Genomic DNA, 22,717 nt, shown 5'->3' on the forward strand with positions numbered 1-22,717 from the left:
CGTTATGTAGTGTTACAGGAGTGTAATAGTGGCAGTATTGTAACATAATAAGTGCCAGTTCCTGCTTCTCAAGCCTGTATATGCCGCTGCTCACGTGGGTGCATCAGATGACTGAATATTTGACCATAGCTGCCCATGATATAGGCAACAGCACTTTAGGCCCCCTAAGAGACCTCATTGAAGTTGGGAGTTCCATATTGCGTCACGTCATTGTTTGAAGTTGAGCCCTTCACTTGTGTCCCCGCCCTTCGGCTAACTGACTCCTCTAGTATTTGGACTTACTCCTCAGCCTCAATCCTTCCAACTTATAAGTTCCTGGAAGTTCCATTAGCTGTACACCAAGGGTATTTTTGAGCTGCCCTATGACAACCTGTATTTCTTTCTGGACTTGAATGACCGATGTCCCAGTTTGGCCTTTATGAGGGCTGTTGTTATAATAAAGCAAGGAGAGAATAAAGCATAATCTCCGCCTCCGGTCCTGGCACACTATGGTATTTGCAATGGTATATCTGCGTCAGAAGGTGAAGCACCTCTGTTTATTTTGTCTATATATTTATGGATTTTAAATTAATTGCGCTGAAGCATTTTGTTATTTAGGGTGTAATGCTGTATCTGAGTTTTTATCCCATTACCACTTTGTAGTGATGAGGTCCGTAGCCAGGATGTAGTTTTAAGTAGATTTATTAACTTCAGTTACAGGTAGTTGAGTTGTAGAGATGCAGCCCCACCAGGAGCAGTCTGCCTGCTGCTCAGCCCATATTCCATCTGACATACTCAAGCATCCAGGCACCCAAACATTCCATTCAAGACTCTCACGCCAACATTCCATGCATCACATTCACACTGGCTGAGCAGCTAGGGAGTTAGTAACCAGATACATACAACACAGGTTACTACACACTTTTTAGAGCAAACCTTGTCTGCTCTACCCGCGAAGAGTCCGGGGATAAAAGCAGTAACGTGGCCATACATTTGGAGAACAATATAACTGTAGGAACTTAGCAATAATAAACAACATTAACTGCCATGAATACTGCACATCACAGGAAAAGGCATTGTACCTCATAAAGAAAGGAAAACTGGTGCTTTGAAATATAAATAAAGTTAAGCCTGAATTAAAAACTTTTCTTTTCGTAATTTTCTTCTCCCTAAAATGATAATATACAAGTAATCAGAGCCTGCCTCACAGAGGCAATAGGTTTTTGCATTATCCCAAAATGTAGTGCAGTGAAAAAGTCACTTCATTTTGAACGATATACGAGAAAGCGATAATAACTTGTTCACTAGTTCAAAATACTTCATATTTGTAGCTCACCCAGTGAACATGTTGCCTCAGTTCTCTCAAGGCATCATGATTTATGCAGTTCAATTAGTTAATTTTATTGACATTTTAATAATTTCAACAGTCAAGTTTTTTTTACTTAGGACCGCTTTTATGCTACTTTAAGTAGCAGGGAAGAAAGTGTTGGTGTCTCCCACTGCCTCGAATAGTCAATTGAACTTACTTTTGCAAAACGACTGAATTGTAAATACACGGAACTTCATCTACCATCATGCATTGTGGGAAGGTTGGTGCAACATGTATGAGGCCAGACTACTCCGTAGAAGTGTTAAAAATGGCTCCTTTTGAGGAAGAGGAATGTTCGGTTCTCTGAACTGGTGGCAGGCCCTATACTTATTTTGGTAATCCACTACAGTAATCTATAAGCAGCATGTAAGCACATCTAGATGGAACTAATACTCTTCTCAGATGAATAGCAAAAACTACTTTGCTGAAATAGTTGGAATGTGAGTTGACTGAATTGTAACTGAATTGAATGCGCGCCTTATAAAAACGACTAACATAACATAACATAACTAGTTTGAGTATAAATTGAATATAACAGAATTCTGGGAGAGCTGGTGCAACATGTGAGAGTGTTAATAGAACTATAAATTATTTCCTATCAAAGAAAAGTGGCTAGTTTAGGACTTTAAAGATGGCCCAAAAGGGGGAACTGGAATACAGGTAAATAAGCTCAGTCCTCTACTGGGCTATGGGGATGGTAAGCAATTATCCAAAATCAGATAGAAATAGTGAAATATCATATTTGTGTTTTGAACTTGAGTAAGATTCCAGCTCTTAGTATTTTATATAGGTAAGGATGGGCAGCTTGTGACTGCTATGCAATATACATTAATTTAACTTTTCTAATGAGCACAGTAAATATGTTCCATTTATGTTACTGATTTTCAGTTTATCTTAAGCAGATATCCTTAAAAACTGACATGAATCTTGCCCCTAGGGACCTTTGTTGAAAATCCTTTATTTAAAGCCATATACATTGTCTTCTCTACTGCTAGAATTATCTTTGGTGCTGCTTCCCCCTGAGCTAAATCTGTCCTGCCCTTGGGTACTCCGACTATTGGTAACTCTTGTATTTGATAATTACTTTATATTGGAATCAATACTCGCTGTGTCCTGGCTCAAATGTCGTCCCTTTGAGGCTTATAATTTGTTTGAGCTGGGGATCTCTTGTCATTTCGATTCCCATATGGCAATCCTCTGATGCAGAGTTATTCTTAATGTGGAGGGCCTTTACACCATCACTGTCACACCTTTGCTCCCCTTCCCTCACCAGCCACAAAACAGAAATGTTTTAAAACCAAAAGTCAGCAGAGTACAAGAGGCCAGTGGAAAATATACTTGGCCCCAACCTTCTTACACCTGCATGCAGTCCCCTGGAAACAGATTAGAGGGAAACAGGCAACCATATGCGTGCCATATTGACAGAAAAGATCGAACATCTAGTAAATTGAAACATTTGCCGAAAACCTTTTTGAAGGAAAAATAGCTGAAGTCCAGAGGCTTTGTTTATGAGATCTTTGCGTCGTATATTGCAAAAAATGACTGTCTCCAAGTGTCACCATGCTACATTGTGGGATGCTGCAGGAGCCTGCTGCCTTGTGACAATACCAAAATTGCTCTAGTATCAGGCTTCAGCCACAGTTCCTGCATTTGTATTACTTCTAGAAGTTCAAAATGGTGTTTGTTGCTCTGGTTAATAATCACCTTTAGTAATGACGGAAACATTGCCTAAACAGAGACATTGTGGAATTATTTGTTTTTGAAAGCTCTGCGAAATAGGTTTTTCTGGAATGTCGCACACTACCTGGGATATTTAATTTTCATGAACATTAATCAGGATCCTATGACGGACAATATATTTTACAAAAATGGAAATGATGGACGGAGCACTAGTGCAGATCTTTGTTCTGGAAATTGCATGACCACCTTGTGGAAATGTTTTCTAATAATGAGCAGAAAGTAGAATATATTGTGCCTGATATTTTTGGGGTTCCAAAGTGACAGATTAGAGACAGTACATTGGTGTTGTTTTCCTCCTGCTTTGATATGCTTTTCACTTCTCTGTGTAGGTTGGAGACCCAATTCTTACTCTTAGTAACTCATCAACTCTCGGTGTGCTTCACCAGCTGGTGGCACAGGGACCAGGAGGACGTTGTGCAGATACAAACCCTGCAGGTAACCTCACCCATTCCAAATAATTTGACTTGTGTGGTGCCACTGGCACTTCTTGATGAAGCGGTGGTGGAAGGGTCTGGTGTAGCTGGAGCGGGAATAAATAAGCATATCAAAATTGTAGGTACAGCACACTGACGTTTGAGACGTCTGTGTTCTAGGATTCAGAGTTGGGTCATTTCTGTATGACAAACTGAACTACACTTGCTGATCCAAGACATAGGTCAGAGTATGAATACCTCTTCTTCTAGAACTCGGTGTATTTGCTTTTGGGTGTTTACATGTTTTCCCTAGTAGGTCTCAAGAGCATTTATACACACCTAGTTCTCAAGGTTTTTATACACTCTTACCTAGTCCAGGTACTCAGCTAACTTAGAAAACCTTGCCCTACGCTCGTCATGTTTGGACTTTGATGCTTAACTTTTGTTTTTATTTGTGTCGTTTTCTGAATTCTAGGATTCCTGGAGAATAATAATAGCAGTTGTGTTCGAACCATCACCAATCTGAATCACAGCTGCACACGTGATCCACTACTAGACGCAGACAGCTATTATAGATTTTTCACGGTGCTAAAGGTGTGTAATTATATTTCATCAGTATTGTTTTACACTGTTAGATTCTAAACATGCATGGCCAAATCTAATGGTGCCAACTGCTATGATTCATCAGGTTGAAAGTGCTATTGCATCCTAGCGGTGCTTCCTATGCCAGACATGTATGAATATACCTAGCGGCAGAACCTATCTCACCAGAGTATTTGATTATATTCAAGGCACCTGGTTTTATGGAACAATGGATTTATTGCATAATATTAACCTCTGTGTCCTTAATAAAATCCAGATTTTCAGCCCACCGTGGCTATGGAAAATCTACATTATACGATATGGCTGACGTAATTATGTGGCAAAAGCAAATTATATAGCTTGTTATGTTGCAATATTTTTTTCACTATTTTGTCATTTTAACACACTTTAATAAAGTCTGAGCTACAGTTTAAAATGTGAATTCAGCAATTGAAAGGTGGGCAGATAACCTTTGCGGTGTCTGCCACCGTGCATAACCATCTGTGGTGCTTTATTTCTTAAATCTTTAATCAGTTGGAAGTGGACACAACTTTTTTTTGTTAAACATCTGAAAATTATAAATCCAGAACTTTATGGGGGAAATGCTGGAACCGCAGAATCACAATTATCCAGCAGCTCTTTATATCCCTGTACTACTCTTACGTAAATCCGACCGTGCTGAACAAGTCTGATACATTTTATGTTGTATCAGAGATGTAATACCTACACATCTCACCGTGGTAAAAAAATGTAATGCATCTCAGTGGCATATTGAATCAACTATCTCAGTGCTGATCATTTATGATTAGAATCCAGCAGTGTTACCCGAGCATCGCACCATACTCAACATGCATGAATATATTAAACTTTGCAAGAGGCACACCTCCTTAATCTAAACAGGTTTTTCCATCTACCCTTGCCACATATTGTTTCCATAAGCAACACATTATTATATGCATAACTCTATCTCAGCAGTTCATGCTGTAACCCTCCCCATGCTAAACCTGTTCAATGATAGCAAAGTAGTTCCCCCTAAGCATCTCGTGATTTGGGATATGTGATAATATTCTAGACTGCTTTACACTTTGTCATGCCAGCAGTGCCACCTTTTACATTTCACTAAAAGTGTGGCATTATTTCCCATTATACAACCCATATCCCAGCTATACTAAACAAGTATGATAACATCCAAACAGCACTACCTCATTCATCCCATCCGGTGAATAATGCGATGTTAGATGCTAGCAGTGCCACTTATACATTATTCCCCTATGCTCAATGTGAATGAGTGTTGCTGGGAAGCAGTGCCACGTCTTAACTTGTAAAGTAAATCCGAAGCTTACAATTATTTCGAAGTATTCCTTCTTCCATTGTTCACATACGCGATTATTCCCTGCATTGCCACCTAATAAAGGCACTGTGCCAAATGGTACACCATGGCATTTTGATTGTAAAAACTCTAAAATGTAGCTATTGACTATGTTAAATGTTTGCCGCCAAAATCTTTTGTGTATTACCAGTCACAAGGGCAAATCTGGTCAAGGCTAAATCGGCCTTCCTTCTTTCAGCGTCTTCAAATCAATTGCTGTTAAATTCGGTAAAGTCTATTATTTGCCATGTGTATGAATGGCAAACGTGCCATGAGACGGCATATGAAATAGTAATCTGTTATTGTTATCATTGCTGTGTACTCATCATCATTTTTATTACGTTAGTAAAAATAATTTTGAAAAAGCGATATGAATCAGAATTCATAGATATACAATTAAATATATATAATACCTAAATGTTAAAACAGCAAAGAGTTCTGGTGTGAGAGCACACCTTTTAGAAAACTTCCAACTGCAAAGCGTTCTAACGGATTACATCGGGTGTGTAAGAAATAAAATGCAGATTTATATTGACTAAAATAATATTGCCAGGTATGGATGTGATGTATGATGATATAAAGACGTGAGGGACATCCAGGGGCAGAAAACAAATGTAGGCTCCTTGCTGTCCCCCCCAGCACTCCAGCTTTTATCCCGCATGAGGAGCTTGGCATGGGGTACATCTCTGAACTTATTGCTGTTGTGCCCCTAATGCACTGGCTGAGAATTTGGTCTAGCCCAGCCACCACTTTAAACCAACTTGTAGCGGACTGTACTGCACTTGAGGGGGCCCTACGTATCCCCTGGTTAAAGTACATTATGGAGCAAATGAGGTGGCTAGGTTGCCCCTGACCTGTATACCAACTCCAGGCCTTTAGGCCCATCAGCCATTAGGAATATCAAACATCTGTTTTTGGCTAAGCAGCAGGGGATAAGAGAGGGCTAGGAATTAGTTAAACCCACAGTGAGAAAGTATGTCTGAGCCCAGAGATGCAGCCTTATTTGTCACTGGTCACTAACACGCATCATTGCTTCTTGTTAACCAGATTCAGACTGAATCTGGTATACTGCCTAATAGCCTTTCCTAAAGGCTACACAAAGCCTGGTGCCCTAAAGCCATGTCCTTGTGACAATTTCTTTGAACAAGATATTTTACATTTCACTTTTTTTGCGAATTTTATGACCCCCTGCGTAATAAATGTATTCTCCCGCTGCTTAGACATGGCCAATTTGTTCAAGTAAGGCCTGTATCATTATACCTACAAATGCTTCCCTCCCCCATGGTTTGTTTTGGAGTTGCAAGTTTTTTTACAGGGGCCCTAAGACACAGAAAGAGGATGTTTATGCAGTAGCTAGGCTGTACTCGTCTTATGCTTTTTGGGAAATATATGTGCCCACTTTTATCCTTGATATGGTGTGATTATGCAGTCCGTTTACCAAGCTAATGCCTTATTACTTTTCCACTTTATCTGTTGTATTTTATTTTTAGAGCTGCCTTCATTATCTGTTTATAATGATGAGTTTTTTCTTTATCTGTTTGTATATATAGCCCTAGTCAAACTCATCCTGAAATATTTTATATGTTTGCTTTTATGGCTTTTAGTGGCCGAATAAAGTATCTTTGACTTACTGACTGACTTAAATAATATGATTTAAGTGCAAGCACTAAAATTCGACATAAAAGATGTTGGTAAAATTTGCAAAAGAGCAAAAAATGTAAAAGTGATTTGGGAGAAACCCCGTCAAGAGGGCAGGTCCTGAAAGCATTAGAGTCAAATTGTCACAAAGGAAAACTGAGCAGGCAGTGAACTGATCCAAGTCAAAATCTTATTAAAAGGGATCTCTCCCACAGGTTGGGGACTCATAAGAAATGGGATTCAATGTCCCAGGTGGTCTGTATTATAATGTGGTCCCGTATAGATGGTGTAATAAGCTGTACTCCCTCTCTATCAGTGGGTGGTGAATATATCCCTGATTAGTTTTTTTTCCAAAGTAGTTTACTCGTTTTGACAGCTGAGAGATTAGAATATTGGTCCTTTCTCCGCAATAAATCAGCAATATACTTAATATGTTTGAACCAAGGAATAGACTGCCCATGGTCACATCAAAGACAGTCTAGAATGATCTTCAGATTGAGGGATGTATAGGGCTTCGACCAAACTGGCAGCTAGAGCAGCAGGGGTGCCAAGGCAATAAGATCTGAAAGATATATCTAAACCTAATTCCTCATGGATGCAAAAGGTAGCGCTGCTGTTACGGTCCCCCAGCAAATTCCTGCAGGAGCTTTTCTCTTCCCATTAAATATATTTGGTTTTGTAGTAGCCCCACAATCCTGTGGCAAAGGTTAGTATGGGCTAACACCTATCTTTGTACACCTCCAAAATGGGCTTCACAGGCTTGTTTTCTGTATTTGTTTCAAAGTTCATCAGCAAGCTTATCGATTACGTAAACTTTAGGCCCTTATTAGATGTGCAAAAGACACACAATTGATGGACGGAATGCAGAACAAATCAAAACATTCACCCCCAGTCAAGAGATCTGGGTTAAATCCATAATTCTTTTGCTCACCATGCCACCCCAGTTTAGACCTGGCTATATGCAAATCAGTCTTGACCCTGTGCCTCATGGGAACAGTCTAGCCCGAACTGCCAAGCCAGGTCTTCCCTGGACCGGAAACAAGCATCCTAGGACCGGTGTCGGAGTTTCAGCCAGGATAGCTTGATTCCAGTGACACAGTGAGCCCAGGACTCACGTCTGAGCATACCTGCCCCACTCAGGGCGAGAAAGCAAAAGACACACAATTGATGGACGGAATGCAGAACAAATCAAAACATTCACCCCCAGTCAAGAGATCTGGGTTAAATCCATCATTCTTTTGCTCACCATGCCAGCCCAGTTTAGACCTGGCTATATGCAAATCAGTCTTGACCCTGTGCCTCATGGGAACAGTCCAGCCTGAACTGCCAAGTCAGGTCCTCCCTGGACCGGAACCAAGCATCCCGTGCTCTCCATGCTACTGGAATCAAGCTATCCTGGCTGAAGAGGGGTGAAACCCCGAAACCGGTCCTAGGATGCTTGTTTCCAGTCCAGGGAGGACATGGCCTGGCAGTTCGGGCTGGACTGTTCCCATTGGGCACAGGGTCAAGAATGATTTGCATATGGCTGGGCCTAAACTGAAATGGCATGGTGAGCACAAAAACGATGGATTTAGGCCCAGATCTCTGTACTGGGGTGAATGTATGACATTGTTCTGCATTCTGTCCATCAAATGTTCTTTTTGCACTTATTAGATGTGTCCTGTATCCCTTATGGAATCAAAAATAACTACCAGGTTAGAAAAGTGTAAGATCCTGTCAAACATTTTCCCCTTAACACTAAAGACTGTGTTTATGGCAGTAAACCATGTAAAAGGTTTTAGATGTTTTGGTATCAAGATTAAGACTATCCATGAACTCCATGAATTTATCAATAAGGATCTTCAGGCCATTGAGTGTCCGGGACAGTAATACCACGTCATCAGCATATAACAAGGTGGATAGAAAAGTGGATTTAACCTTTGGCATATAGTGAGAAGTTGGCCTGGTATATGATGTCCACTAGTTAAAGTGGGCACCTTTCACCAGTCCAAACAACCCTTAGTGTGATTTAAGAGGTCAAAGATAACCTTATAAAGCTATCCAAGAGGTAGCTGTGGAGATCAGCCTTCAGGCTTAGTCTTGAAGGATTGTTAAGCAGATTGTCTTACCAGAATGCAATCTTATTGTATAGGTTAAATGAAAGGAGAACCACACAGTAGTTATAAGAATATATATTTATTATTTTAACACCTATTAAATACCTCACAGTATCTGCTACATGCAGGTAAACACAAAGCACACAATACTGTAGCACAGAAACAATTGTAAGTAGCACTAATGCACAGTGGGCTCCAGGGGTACACCAAACCATATACTAAAATAGTGGTATAAGCACCACGACTCGAGTTGAGACAGTGTCTAGAGGATGTAGAATTGCTGGGACCCCTAGGAACGACGCAAAGTGAGTAAGTAGGGACCCCATGCTATGTGCAATTGAATGGGAGTTGCGGTTGCAGTTTTAAAGTTTAAGGACCCTTCCCAGTGGATTACGAGGAAACCCTTTGGAACATGGAAGGTTGGAGAGCCACCCCACCCGTGGATACCGAAGTACCAGAGTTACCTATCCCAGGGAAACCAGGTGCATAGGGATGAAGTGTCGTCGGAAACCGCCATCGTTCTCAATGGGAGTCTTCAAAGAAATGCCACTGCTGGAAAGAAGAAAAGTGTCTGGTGGAACCCACAGGTGAATTCTTGAAGGAAAGAACCTGAAAGCAGAGGGGATAGAGTCTGGGTCACTCAGGAGTGACCAGGGGCTCGGTAGACAAATGCCTACCGATGTCTGGTGCTTCAGGTGTGAAGATGGTAACCTTGACTCTACAGCTGCAGGGACCAGAAAGCGTCAAGGGTGACCAGGAACTGGATACAAACTGTCACACGAAGGATGTCGAGAGCTGAGGAGTTGGTGTCCGGCGGGAGCACCAACAAGTCTTGGCAGCGGCAACCCACGAAGAAGGTCGAGGAAGGTCACGGTCTGGCCCAGCAAGGACCAGGAGACTCACCACAGCAAGGGTAGTCAAGGGTGGCCTGGAGCAATCAGGTGAGAATATATACTTTTAGTACGCGGTTTTTACACCGCAATACCATCACAACGCGGTCGTTACATCAACTGCATTGTTACCAGCAGTGCCTTTACAACACAAGTCGTTACAACGACTTGGACTAGATGGCGCGCTGGACTTAGGAATAGTATGATTTACTATTCCAGCTCCAGTGTTCGCAACACTAGGGAAGGTGTTGGAATAGAAAATCATACTATTCCTTAGTCTAGAGCGCCATCCAGCGCAAGTCGTTGTAACGACTTGCGTTGTAAAGGCACTGTGTGGTAACAACGCGGTCGAAGTAATGACCGCGTTGTGATAGTATTGTGGTGTAAAAACCGCGTAGTAAAGGTTGTTTCCCATCAGGTGAGCCCAAGAAAATCAGTGTTGTCCCTCAAATGGACCCACACGCCTAAGGCACAGGAGTCGCGAGGGTATCTCTAGCAGTTTCACAAAACAACAGCTTGCAAGGCACAGAGTGCGAGGAGGCCGATGTCCTTTGTATGAAATGTGCGCAGAGGTTGGGGCTATCGCTAGCCCAATACACATGGTTGGGGAACGCCAACAACTATATGCACTTGCAAATGTACGCGGTGCACAGGGGTTTGGGTTATGCGGTCCCCACAAGGGATACTGGCCTCAAACTTGGTGAGAAGGCAGCTCGACCTCAAGGAAAGTAGGAACCCACCTCATGTGTTGCTGAAGCTTTTGGAGTCCGCAGTAGCTCTGGATCAGCAGACCGTTCAGTTGCGTTACGGTGCTTACAAACAGAGGAGAGTGACTCCTTCACCCCAAGAGAGATAATTCAGTTGTCCTTGATGCTCCACAGGTCCTGCACGGAGCCTGTATGGTTCACGGGCACAGACGATGCTTTGGGCGGAGAGCGTGTCGAAGTCGGGCCCAGTCAAAGTCCAGCGAATTCCAGAGTGTCCAGACGGTTGAAAGTTAGTGGTTTCTTGATCAGAATCTTGTCCAAGTTCAATCTAGGGTTCTACAGCCAGGTAAGCCCTTTTGTACCCACAGGAGAGGGTTGTATAGATTCAGAACCCTCCCAGGGGAGGGTCAGGACAGGGGGGAGGTTACGCCCATGTCCTTTTTCCAATTTCGTGCCAGAGCAGGAGCCAACTGCTCCCAGGACTGGTTTGAACTGGACTATGCACAGGGACACCAAATGTGCCCCTCGTGCAGACTTTCAGGCAGTTTGGAAGTGCACCCACCCAGCTCCAATACTCTAAATCCTGTCTGGGAGGTGGTCACATCTCCCTGTGACCGGATGCCTATTGTGCTGCCTTCTCCTGCTCGAGCTTGGCTCAGCAGCTGGACGGCAGAAATGTGTCTCTGGTCGGCAACAACCATTTTGTGCTGTCCGAGTCAAGAAGGCTGGTACCGGGAATACCAGGAACCTCACAAAGCTTGTTTATGAGAGTGGATTCATACCATCCACACAGGTTACTGGTGTGGAGGTATGATTCCAAGGTGTTTGATACCAAACACGACATGGTTTGTTGCAGCCGTTTTCGAGATGGCATTTTACGCGAGCATATAATGCACCTCTACCTATATGTCTGGCTGCGTCACAGACAGCCCGGTAGAATGGTCTCTGAAGGTTGCAGGGGTGCACTGCTCGTGCAGGGGCACCCTCTCTAATAAAACCATGCACTCTACCTTCAGGATTGTCAAGGCCTAATATAGAGGTGACTTGTAGGTTTTATGGAACAAATCTTTTTATTGACTTACTGGCACATGCATCAAGCAAAAATCCAGTCGGTAAAATACCGATTCGGTAAAATCACCCGTTAGCGAGTGTCAAAAACCGAATCCCAATGCATCAACCCAAATCGTAAGAAAATAAAGAATCGCAAAAAAAATACCGGAAAAATAACTAATCGTAAATAACAAATCCGTAAAAATACCGAATCGCAAATTACCGAAGTCGCAATCACCGAAATCACAAATTGCTCCCGGCAAGTGCCAATGGCTAATAACGAATCGCTACACAATGCAACAAAAATCGCAAATACCGAAAATCCCAAAATTCGCTATTTAGCATGAGCAGATTAAGGGGAATCAGAACCTGGAGGTAAAGTAACAAAAAAAAGGAAAAAAAAATGTAAAAAAAAATTCCACATGTGCAACAGATCGTACCAATCAGCAAACCCTTAAATGTGGCCCAGGAGACCCTGTTGGCTAGCACAAAATGGCAGCCCTCTACGTGCTTGCAAGGAGGATGCGAATCAATGCAGCAGGACAGCGCAGGAGAAGGGTACAGGAGAGAGTATTCCGAGTGTGCATCACCTTGCTGGGACAGAATGAGGATGAGGTGTATGAGAAGTATCGACTGAATCGTGCCATGATCATGCGCCTCATTGCAGACCTCGAACCACTCCTGCAGCACCAGACACATCGGACCAATGCAATCCCTGCGCACGTCCAGGTCCTATGCAGCCTGCACCTACTGGCCTCAGGAAGTTTTCAGGGGGTAATCGCCGTAGCCGGAGGCGTATCGCAAAGCGCACTCTCACGCTTCTTCCAGAAATTCATAGATGCCATGCTGACAATGATACACACCCACATCAGCTTCCCACCAACCCCACAGCAGTTGGACCGCAACAAACAGGCATTCTACCAGGTGGCCCATTTCCCCCATGTCATTGGATGCATCGACTGTATCCCCATCTGTCCACCCTCTGCCAAGGAGTACATATTCCTGAACCGCAAGTCCTACCACTCTATCAACGTGCAGGTTGTGTGCGATGCCAAGCACATCATCACGGACCTAGTGGCACAATTTCCGGGGAGCACACACGACTCCTACATATTCCGACACAGTGGCATCCACAGGCGTCTACTCAACGGAGAATTTGGAGAGGGACTCCTGCTTGGTACGTACACATACCTCTTCCACACATGAGCACCACACATGTATGAACATCACCGTTGCTAAGTCTTTGCTTCTATCTTGTAGGTGACAGTGCATACGCCCTGCGGGAATATATACTCACCCTCTACCTCAATCCAGCAACACCACAGGAGCAATGATACAACGCGGCCCACATAAGCACAAGGAATGTCATCGAGAGGACCTTTGGGGTTCTGAAGAGTCGCTTTAGAATCCTACATAAAACTGGCAGTGCCTTGCTATACAAACCTGATACCTGCTGCCGGATTGTAGCTGTATGTGCTATGCTGCACAACATTGCGACCAGAAGGGGGATACCCATAGAGGTGGACAGGAATCACGACTACCGGGATGATCAACCACCCGCCCAACACCGACAGGCACACGTCCCTAACACAGCAGAGGGCCATAGGAGGCGGACATACATCATGCAACATCATTTCTGAACCAGGTAAGAATGAAAGATGACAAATTATTGGTGGTGCTACTGTTTAATGCACAGGAGCACTGAGGCATATGCGACCAAACAAGCAATAAAATAATATATCCCCAAATAAACTGTTACAACAAAAGGCCGTTTTTGTCACGGCTGTGCAGCGTCAAATAGGGGAGGACCATGGTTGCCCCACCACGGTCAAGTATGACTGTCAGTTAGTCTAGTGGCGCTTGCCACGAACGCCAAGCCTCCTCTCAGGTGTCTCCTCCACCTCACCACGGCCTGTCCCTGTGGAGCAACGGGAACTGCGCCGCCTGGTGCTGGCCTCTGCTACCGAAACACTGCTCACACTTGAGGCAGCCTCACTGCCGTCCTCCCCTCCCAATGCGCTTGCACTGAATATGCCGCTCTGCAGGTGTTCTACTGCAGCGGTGACCTGTCCTAGAGCCCTGGCTACATCCCCGCAAAAGTGGCCAAGGTCCACCTGCAGTGACACCGAGCGGCGTGCCAACACTGCGGTGCTGTTGCTCAGCCTGGTGATGGCCTTTGTAGAGGCTGCGGACTTGACCAAGTTCTGCCGGTGCCTCCTCCTCTCGCTCTCATGGCCTTCCCTCATGGCACGGGTGAGCTCATGTATGCCCTCCCTCAGGTACCCATTGCCCTCTGCCACCACAGTGGTCATGTCCCTCACTGCCGCTGTCATGGCACGCATTTCTTTGGCAAGGCGCGCTATGTTTGAGCTAATCGTAGCCATGTGTCTCCCCTGCAGGCGCTGGACACGCAGCATCCTTTCCTCAATGCCACCATTTGGGGAGATTGCAACGTCGCCTGAGGATTGTGAACTGCGCAGATACCTGCGGCGCTGTCGGGGTCTGACACGTGCTGGTGGTGCAGCAGGCGGTGGGATGCTTTGCAGACTTTGGCCCGATGGTGTAGCAGGTGTTTGGCATGTTTCCATCACCTGCATGGGTGGAACTTGTGACCTGCGCCTCCGATCTTTAGTTGCAGTTGTTGCGGCAGCAGGTGTTGCTGGTAGTGGTGGTGGTGGTGGTGTGGTTGCTGGTGGAGGTGGTGAATGCGTATCTTGCGCGGTATCCACATCTGAATCGGCTGGTGTCTCCGAAATGATCAGCCGCCCGCTGTCGTCGGAATCCCCAGGAGATGCATCTGTGTGTGAAACAGTGCATGGTTAGTGGGATAGTTACACCTACGTAGTATTGTTAACATACATGTTCCTCTGTGATCCACTAAATAAACAGTCTATATCCAGCTTCTACTGATGTGGTGATTTTTACATCTATTTTTTCCTGTGCATGCACACCGGGCTGACTTGACTACAACTCCCATGATGCACTAGTGTTATGAGTAAAGTTGTGTGGGGCAAAGCTGCATGCACACTCTGATCATGCTGGGGGCTTTGGAATGGATTACCGCAATGCTGGGTATGGGCACAGGCATGCATCTTACCTTGGGCACTCGTGGCTGCGCCGGAGGTATCCATCTGGGTCACTCCCACGACGGCCTCAGGCTCGATGGTCCCTTCCACCAGCTCCTCCAGGGCGTTGTTAGCTTGCACTGTGGAAGGTCCGCCTCCCGTTCTGGATGCCTCCCGGAGCCTCTCCGCAATCCTCTCCTTCGCACGCTTCCTCAGGTCGTACCACCGCTTTTTAAGATCGTCAATGCTGCGGGGCGTCACTCCAACTGCATTTACCCTTTCTCGGATGCGCAGCCATATGCGCCGCTTCTCAGACTCGGGCACCTTCAGGGACAGCTTCCCAAACAGCCGATCGTGCTTGCTGCTCACCCCCTCGATTAGGTGCTCCAGCTCCCGGTCGAAAAACTTGCGTTTCCTCTTGCGTGCAGCTTCTGCGCTGGATGGTGCTTCTTTCTCCATCCTGGTGAGGGTGGGGTCACAGTCCTGTCAGTGGTCAATCTGTGGGATCAGGCTTGCTCCTGTTGCTCCTCCTGTGTGCTCCTCTGGCGTGTGAATGAGGGTGGGGCAGCTGTACTTCGTGGTGGTGATGTCATCAGAACGTTCCCGAGCGACCCGTTTTATTGCGAAATCGCTATTACCGATTTCGCTAATACCGATTTCGCTAATACCGATTTCGCTTTTACCGATTTCGCTAAGACCGATTTCGGTAATTACTAATCGGTGTTTTCACTACTCGCAAATGTGTATTCGGTAAATAATAGCGATTTTTAAAGAATCGCTATTTTTCAGCGAATCTGTTGATGCATTCTGAAAAGCGATTCCTTAATTCCGATTCCTTATTTATCGCTAATAAGGAACCGCTTTTCTGACTGTTGATGCATGTGCACCTTAGTTGGTAGGTATCTCAACACTTGTACACAGCCAATTGCCTACAACCACAGGGGCAGGCGTCTAAAAGATAGTGCAGAGAATGTGTAAATAAACCCACAGCTTTAATGCCGACATCTCGGAGGCTGGCAGCGCTCAAAATCAAGCCGAAGGGATAAGAACATCCTAAACCGGCAAGGGACAGAGCAGGTACAAAAACGGGAACCCACCAAAAAAGGGAGCAACCCCCCCCCCCCCCCCCCACCCCCCAGAATAAAAGGGAAAAACAAAGGGGACCCGTACCAAGGTCTTCAAGAGTTGTATAGCGACCCATTCCACCCGCCAGGCCTGACCCCGGTCCCCTTGCCAGCCCATGTGGGGAACTCCCTATTCCAGAGCTGGAGGTATTAGATGGAGAACTTGCAGGAGTTTAGGGCAGGTGACCTCGCGGAGGTCTTTCGATAGTAACGTTATTAAAGGAGCCCAAAGTTCTGCATATTTCTAGCTCTTCTGCTCTTGAACCACAGAGTCGTTCCATGGCAAGGGTCATCCAGAGCCTATGGAGCCAAGCCCTGTGGTCCGGAACAGTGATAGTACCCCAATGAACCAATATTGCTTGCCGCGCCGCGAGCAATGCTAACGCCATCTGTCTGCCTTGCAATGACCGCAATGGGAAAGAGAGTGGGTTTGAGAGTCCCAGCAGGGTGTATGCCGGGAAGCGAGGAATCTCAGTGTCAAATGCTATGTCAATATCATTGAGCACTTACTCCCAAAATCTCTCTAGCCTCGGGCAGTGCCAGAGAAGATGTGCAAGGGAGCCTGTCTGGCCACAACCCTGCCAACACTCCTCAGTGTGATTTATGTTCCTTTGGTGTATCCGAGCAGGCGTAAGATACCAATAGGATGCGACCTTGAACGCGGATTTAGTCCCAGCAGTGTTGTAAGCCGTGTGATGGTCTCTGTAATGGATGTTGTCCCATTCCTTGTCCGTAAGGGCCCACCCCAATTCGGCCTCCCATCGGAGTTGACCTTGTGAGCGCTTCCCGGTCTTGTGTGGGGCAAGGACATAAAGTTCCGCTATGAGATGCTTGTCATCTTTCTTATTCGCTATCCACTTCTCAAAAGGAGTAAGCTTACAAGAGAATTGTGGTAGATAGGCCCTAGAGGTAGCCCAGTGTCGAAGCTGTAGGTAATAGAACTCGTCAGTTCGGGGAAGGTCAAGGTCTTGGCGAACCCGGTCGAAAGGAATGATACCATCGAGGTTGAATAAGTGGCCCAAGCGCTTACAGCCTGCTTCTCTCCATCGTTGGGCAACCGTAGACTTACATCCCGGGGGAAAATCAGGGTTGTTAATCATCGGCGTCATCGGGGAGGGAAAGGTTGTGAGGCCTTTCGAGAGCACTACCGCTTCCCACACCTTCATTGTCTCTGCCGTGATCGGCAAGGGAGCCAAATTGCGCGCCAGACATTCGCACCGGCTACTGCCTGGTTCTTGAAGGCCCAGTGCTTCTCATACAGTGGGCGGTTCAACTCCAGCACATATCGAAGGTGCGCAGCCTGTAAATATCTGTGGACGAATGGCAGGTTCACCCCCCCCCCCCCATCACTTTTGGGACGCGACAGTTGTTCCACAGAAAGGCGTGCCTTCCTATTGCCCCAGATGAATTTGTTCATGACAAGCTGCAGAGCTCGTAGGGCTTTAGGTGGCAGTACCAAAGGCAGGGTCTGGAACAGGTAGAGTATTCGCGGCAGGATCGTCATTTTCACATCGGCGATGCGCCCGAACCAAGACAAATTGAGTTTAATCCACACGTCCAGCGCCTTCCGAGTCTGGGTCACTGCCGTCGAGTAGTTAAGCACCAACATACGTGGGAGTGAGGGGGTCAGGAGGATGCCCAAATAGGGCACAGGTTCACTCGGCCAATGCAAAGGTAGGGTCTGCCGGAGGGCCTGCACCTGTGCTTGTGGTAAGGACAATTTAAGCACCTGGGGCTTGCCAAGAATGACTGTAAAGCCAGAGAATTGTCCAAAGGACTCGAATTCTTCAACCAACGTGGGGAGGGAGGTTAGAGGTTGCACGAGAGAGAGGATGACATCATCCGCATAGAGGCTTATTTTGTGAGTGTCGCCTCCGAACCGGAGACCCTGGATGCCCGGGTGATCATGAATTTTCTGTGCAAGGGGTTCTATGTAAAGGGTAAATAAAAGGGGCGAGAGTGGACACCCTTGTCTCGTGCCCCTAGCTATCTCAAAAGGGTACGAGGATACTCCATTGACCCTAACAAACCTGGGTCCTTATTAGGCTTAAGAATGACAGTAATCGCCGCCTCGGACATAGAGTCTGTAACCGCCCCACTGTCTAGAAAAGAGTTGAACAGCGGGGTTAAGAGGAGAGCTAATTTGTGACAGAATGTTTTATAAAACAGGGCAGGGTAGCCATCGGGGCCCGGGGATTTGTCGAGTTTCAGCCGAGCGATAGCTGAGATAACCTCCTCCATCCGAATGGGTTGCTCCAGGGGTTCTGACAGCTCTATATGGAGGCGGGTAAAGTTGCTGGACTCCAGATACTCTCCTGCGTCAGTGGGACCATTCGTATTCACGCTATAGAGAGATTGTTAAAATTGTCAAAATTCTTCTACGATCTTGGAGTCCAGGTGGATTTCCTCGCCTGTAGACCGTTTGAGGGAGGGGATAGTCCCTGCCACTGCCTCGGCGCGCAATCTCTGTGCCAACATCCTCCCAGATCTATCACCACCCAAATAAAACTTATGGCGGAGGCGAAGCAAAGCATATTCCGCCCTATCAAGGTCTATACGTTTAAGAAGCATCTGCTTCTTTTCCAATGACCGCCAAACCCTCGGGCCCCCGTGCGTTTATGTATCGCTTCTAGTTCTGTCACTTCCTTTTCCAGGCCCTGACGTGCCTCCCTACTCTGCCGGGTGTCAGCGGAGGAGGTGGCTATAAATTCCCTGCGGATCACCACTTGGAGAGTTTCCCAAATGGTAGCTAGAGAGGTCTCGCTAGTGTCATTGTGTTGGAGGTAGTCTAATAGCTTGGCACGTACATTCTTTACAGTGCTAGGGAAATGTAAGAGACCTACGCGCAGCCGCCATCTGGCAACCCCTTCAGGTCTTATGGAAATAGAAATATGTGCATGATCAGAGAGGGAGTGTGTGGCTATAGAGGCGTCACTGATCTTGGGGAGGAGCGCATTAGAGAACAAGAACATGTCTTGACATGCATAGGATTTGTGAGCCGCGGAGTAATGGGTGTAATCTCGCATGTCCGTATGCTTAACCCCTTCGCTGCCAGGCCTTTTCTCCTCCTGTGCCACGCCCTTTTTTGGCTATTTGGGGTAGTGCGCGCTGAGGCCCCTGTAATTTTTTGACCACATAAGGTATCCACGCCAAATTTGCGTCCTTTTCTTCCAACATCATGGGGATTCTAAAGGTACTCAGGGTTTGTGGATTCTCCTAGAGGGGTCATAGAAATGAGCCAAAATACAGCAAAATTTTGTTTTTTTCGGAAAAATTGGAAAAACGGGCTGCAAATGAAAGCATCTGGGTTTTTCCCTGCAAATGTTATCAAAAAAGGGTTTGTGGGGTTGAAATCACAATTTTCCCAGCTTTTCGGGGATACCAGACTTTTGTCATAAACCCAACATTTTTTACACAGGTTTGGCATTTTTCTGGGACATAGCCTAATTTTGCAATTTTTTGTGCTTTTGACAGTGCTTAATTTGTAAAATTTGAAGTGCAGGTGTTCAAATCTTTGTCGGAGGCCACACCTACTTTTTCTTTGGCTCCACCCACTTCCTCCACTGGCTCCACCCACTTCCTCTATTAGCTCCACCCACATCGTCAACTGGCACTGCGAAAAGTCAGATGAATTTCAGCAAGGGAGCCTGCCTTCCTCATAGTACCTCCCTCTTGCTACCATGCTTCTGTTTTGCGGCTGTTAGTAATAAGGAAGTTAAGAAAGTAGAGAGGCATAAATAAACTTCATGAGGGCCAAGGTATTTGTCTACTTAGTAGACACAAACTGCAGCTCTGCCAGTCTCCGCCATAAATAAAAGCAAACAATTCTTGAGAAAAATACATCCGGCCGACTCACTGAAGAAAGCCAGTGTCACGAAAAGTGCACGGGCTGCCTGTTTAATCAAATGCTCAGGCGGCGCACGTTATAGATTGCTTTGAAGTTCGAATCAAATTAATGGAGGACACTGCGAGGCTTATGGCTGACGCTGACCTACTCCTGTCAGTCTTTTTGCACATCATCTCTTTTTTTAATAAATATTGAGGCACACTGGGCACGATTACACATTACAAATGTACAAGCACAAAGCAAGGCACGCTGCACACTTAAACAGCCTTTAAGACTATGCTGTGCTCATTATTAGGTGTGCTGCGTGTGCAACTACTTACTTACTGCCTGGTACAGGAAAGAAGGCAACCAGATTATTTAACATCCTGCTTTTAATGGGATTTATTTATATATGGCTCATCATATTTTTTATACTGATCTTGGATTTATAATAATAAAATTTGCAACTTGTTACTGCTCAAATGGCAGGCAATGGAGCCATGGGCCGTCAGGCCCATCGCACCCACAGTTAGAGCTTAGGTTGAGGTTCTAATTTCATGTCTGCAGTCTGCACCATCCCCGATAGCGGGCATTCTCCAGGACTGCGAGAGGAGCTATAGCGAGACACAGATGAGGCCGTTTTTTGCAAGCCTGCACAGATTTAACATTTGATTTTAGACACTCTGCAGGGGGGGAGGAATGGAGGTTATTACGAGGGCAGGCTGGCTGGGGCCCTTTTTTGTCAGCTTTAGCATTATTAGCCACTCTGAAGCAGGGCCCAGGGAGGAATCTGTGAATGGAGGACAGGGCAGGGCGGGACAGTTTAACATTAACTGAACCCCGGCCGGGCAATTTTGAATTAGATTAGTCAGTATCGATTTGTGCAGTGCCCACTGTGCTGGTGCCTGGTGGTGGTAAGTGTATTAATATTATGCAGATTCGTTGAGCACCACCAGAATTAACAACAAAGCTCTTGCTATGGAAATTCTGACCTACCTATCTACACAGTTATGACAAACATATACAGATAAAGAGTGCATTGTAAAAGTGTGAACAAAGATATGGGCCTTGTTTAGCAGAGTATCTCAATATTATTAAGAGAGATGATGTGCCTCCTTTAGCGGAGCACTTTAATAATTTGGAGGGAGCTGCAATTTGCTCTGCACCCACAATTCAGCAGGGCCAGCTGGGGCATCTAAAAAGTCCCAAACTTGAGACATCTTAGTGACACTGACAGGTTTTCATTAGCACTACCATGGCAGTACTGCACCATGGTGCACAGCAGCACTGAGTGGAAAATCTCTAGCCGCTCCATCAATGGCAGTGCATTGTGAATGATGATGGCATGCGGCATGCCCAATGCATAAACAGTAATATCAGCCTGCCCTGTGGAATCAACAGCAATCCACATGGGTCCCATACGCTGTCTATAGCGTCCGCGCTACTGCTGTAGTGCTAAAGATAACATGGGACTTTGGGAGATTTGCAGTCCTCTCAGCATGGACCTGAACCAACCACCACCTATATGATGCAGATGACAATGACCCTCATCTCGAGTACCAATCTTCGCAGCAGCAGGCTGTATACACCCCGAGCTTGGCGAGCTATCATCAGTAGCAGGCTTCAGCAGTCTATCTCTACGCTTTGCAAGCTGGGGTTTCACTTCCAGTAAGTTTTCATTAAAAAAAACAACCTATGTGAACTACAGTCAATGTGCCTGTGTATGGCTGGCGGCGGCAGCAGCGGATAATACTAGTCAGCCGCCGGTCAGTGCATCTCATCATCAGTACTGCTCATCATTCCTACACTACCACATGGTGACCGGCCGGCCCTGCCTCAAGTCACCTGGTGGTGCTGACTGTTGCATTGCATCAGTGATGCCACACTCTTACTGCCCCCAGAGACCATAAAGATCTAACACACCCATCCGTGTGTACTTCAGAGGCCAAAACACCAGAGATTGAAACCTTTAAAATAACACACCCCTAGGGGCCCTAAACCAAACACTTTAAACCGTCAGTGCTGTACTAAGAAAGTATAAAACCAAAATGCTGCAGTACAGACACCAGAAATCTAAACAGACCGGAACATATAATGCCCCAGCTGGGCCAGCCCAACCTTAACCTCATCTTACGGCGAATGCGCAATCTGAAAAGAAATCAGCGCGCACACACAGCCCCAACCGGCCAACCCAACCCACCCCCCAACCCGACACCGAACTAACAGCTGTCCAGTCACACCACCAGTCAATGATCAACATATCAGTCAGAAAAATCAAATGAAAGAATATACTGAGATTTCATTTGAAGAGATTCATGTTCATGAATCCCCTTGGTTCAGCCAGGGCAGGTCAGGCTGAGGCTCACAGGCGAGGAGCGCCCAACCGCCTGCAACACACTTCGCACTGGGAGTGGACTGGATGGGAATTGGGAAGGGGACAGGCACTGGGACGTGTCACATGGCTGTGGGACTCGGGACTCTGCCGGCTACTGCGCAGCTTTCTTAACTGATTGATTGCTCATTGCTGTATTAGGCCTGCCACCTGCCTGCCTGGAGATTCATTCATCATTCATGAATCTCTGTCTCCTCGGCTCAGCCAGGGCATGCACAGGTCAGGTTGAGGTCAGAGGCGCTTCCAGGCCACAACACACTTCTCAAACTGGCTGGGAGTGGACTGGATGTTGAGAATGGGACAGCCGGGCGCAGGAGACAGTGGCGGGGATCAGTTGAGTGAGCACTGTGAGTGGGACCTGGGACGTGGGTGGCCTTGGCACTCTGGACTGGTCTAGGCCACCAAATGCTGGCTGTGGCATTGAGTTAGCTAGATTGAATTTTTTGTGTCTCGCACAGGATTGTTGTTCGAGTCATT

General features: G+C 46.1%; 1 protein-coding gene across 2 annotated transcripts in view; it reads left to right on the top strand.

Annotated features, from left to right (window-relative positions):
* TCTN3 (tectonic family member 3) overlaps positions 1-22,717 on the top strand; it is a 781,719-nt gene that overhangs the window by 205,696 nt on the left and 553,306 nt on the right. For both annotated transcript variants that reach the window (XM_085618937.1, XM_085618938.1), the window contains exons 5-6: positions 3,418-3,523; positions 3,977-4,095. In XM_085618937.1, coding sequence (XP_085475063.1) covers positions 3,418-3,523; positions 3,977-4,095 — 225 coding nt within the window. The remainder of the gene's footprint in view (positions 1-3,417; positions 3,524-3,976; positions 4,096-22,717) is intronic.

Source organism: Triturus cristatus, chromosome 7 (genome assembly GCF_964204655.1).
Source record: "Triturus cristatus chromosome 7, aTriCri1.1, whole genome shotgun sequence".
Taxonomy (NCBI): Eukaryota; Metazoa; Chordata; class Amphibia; order Caudata; family Salamandridae; genus Triturus; species Triturus cristatus.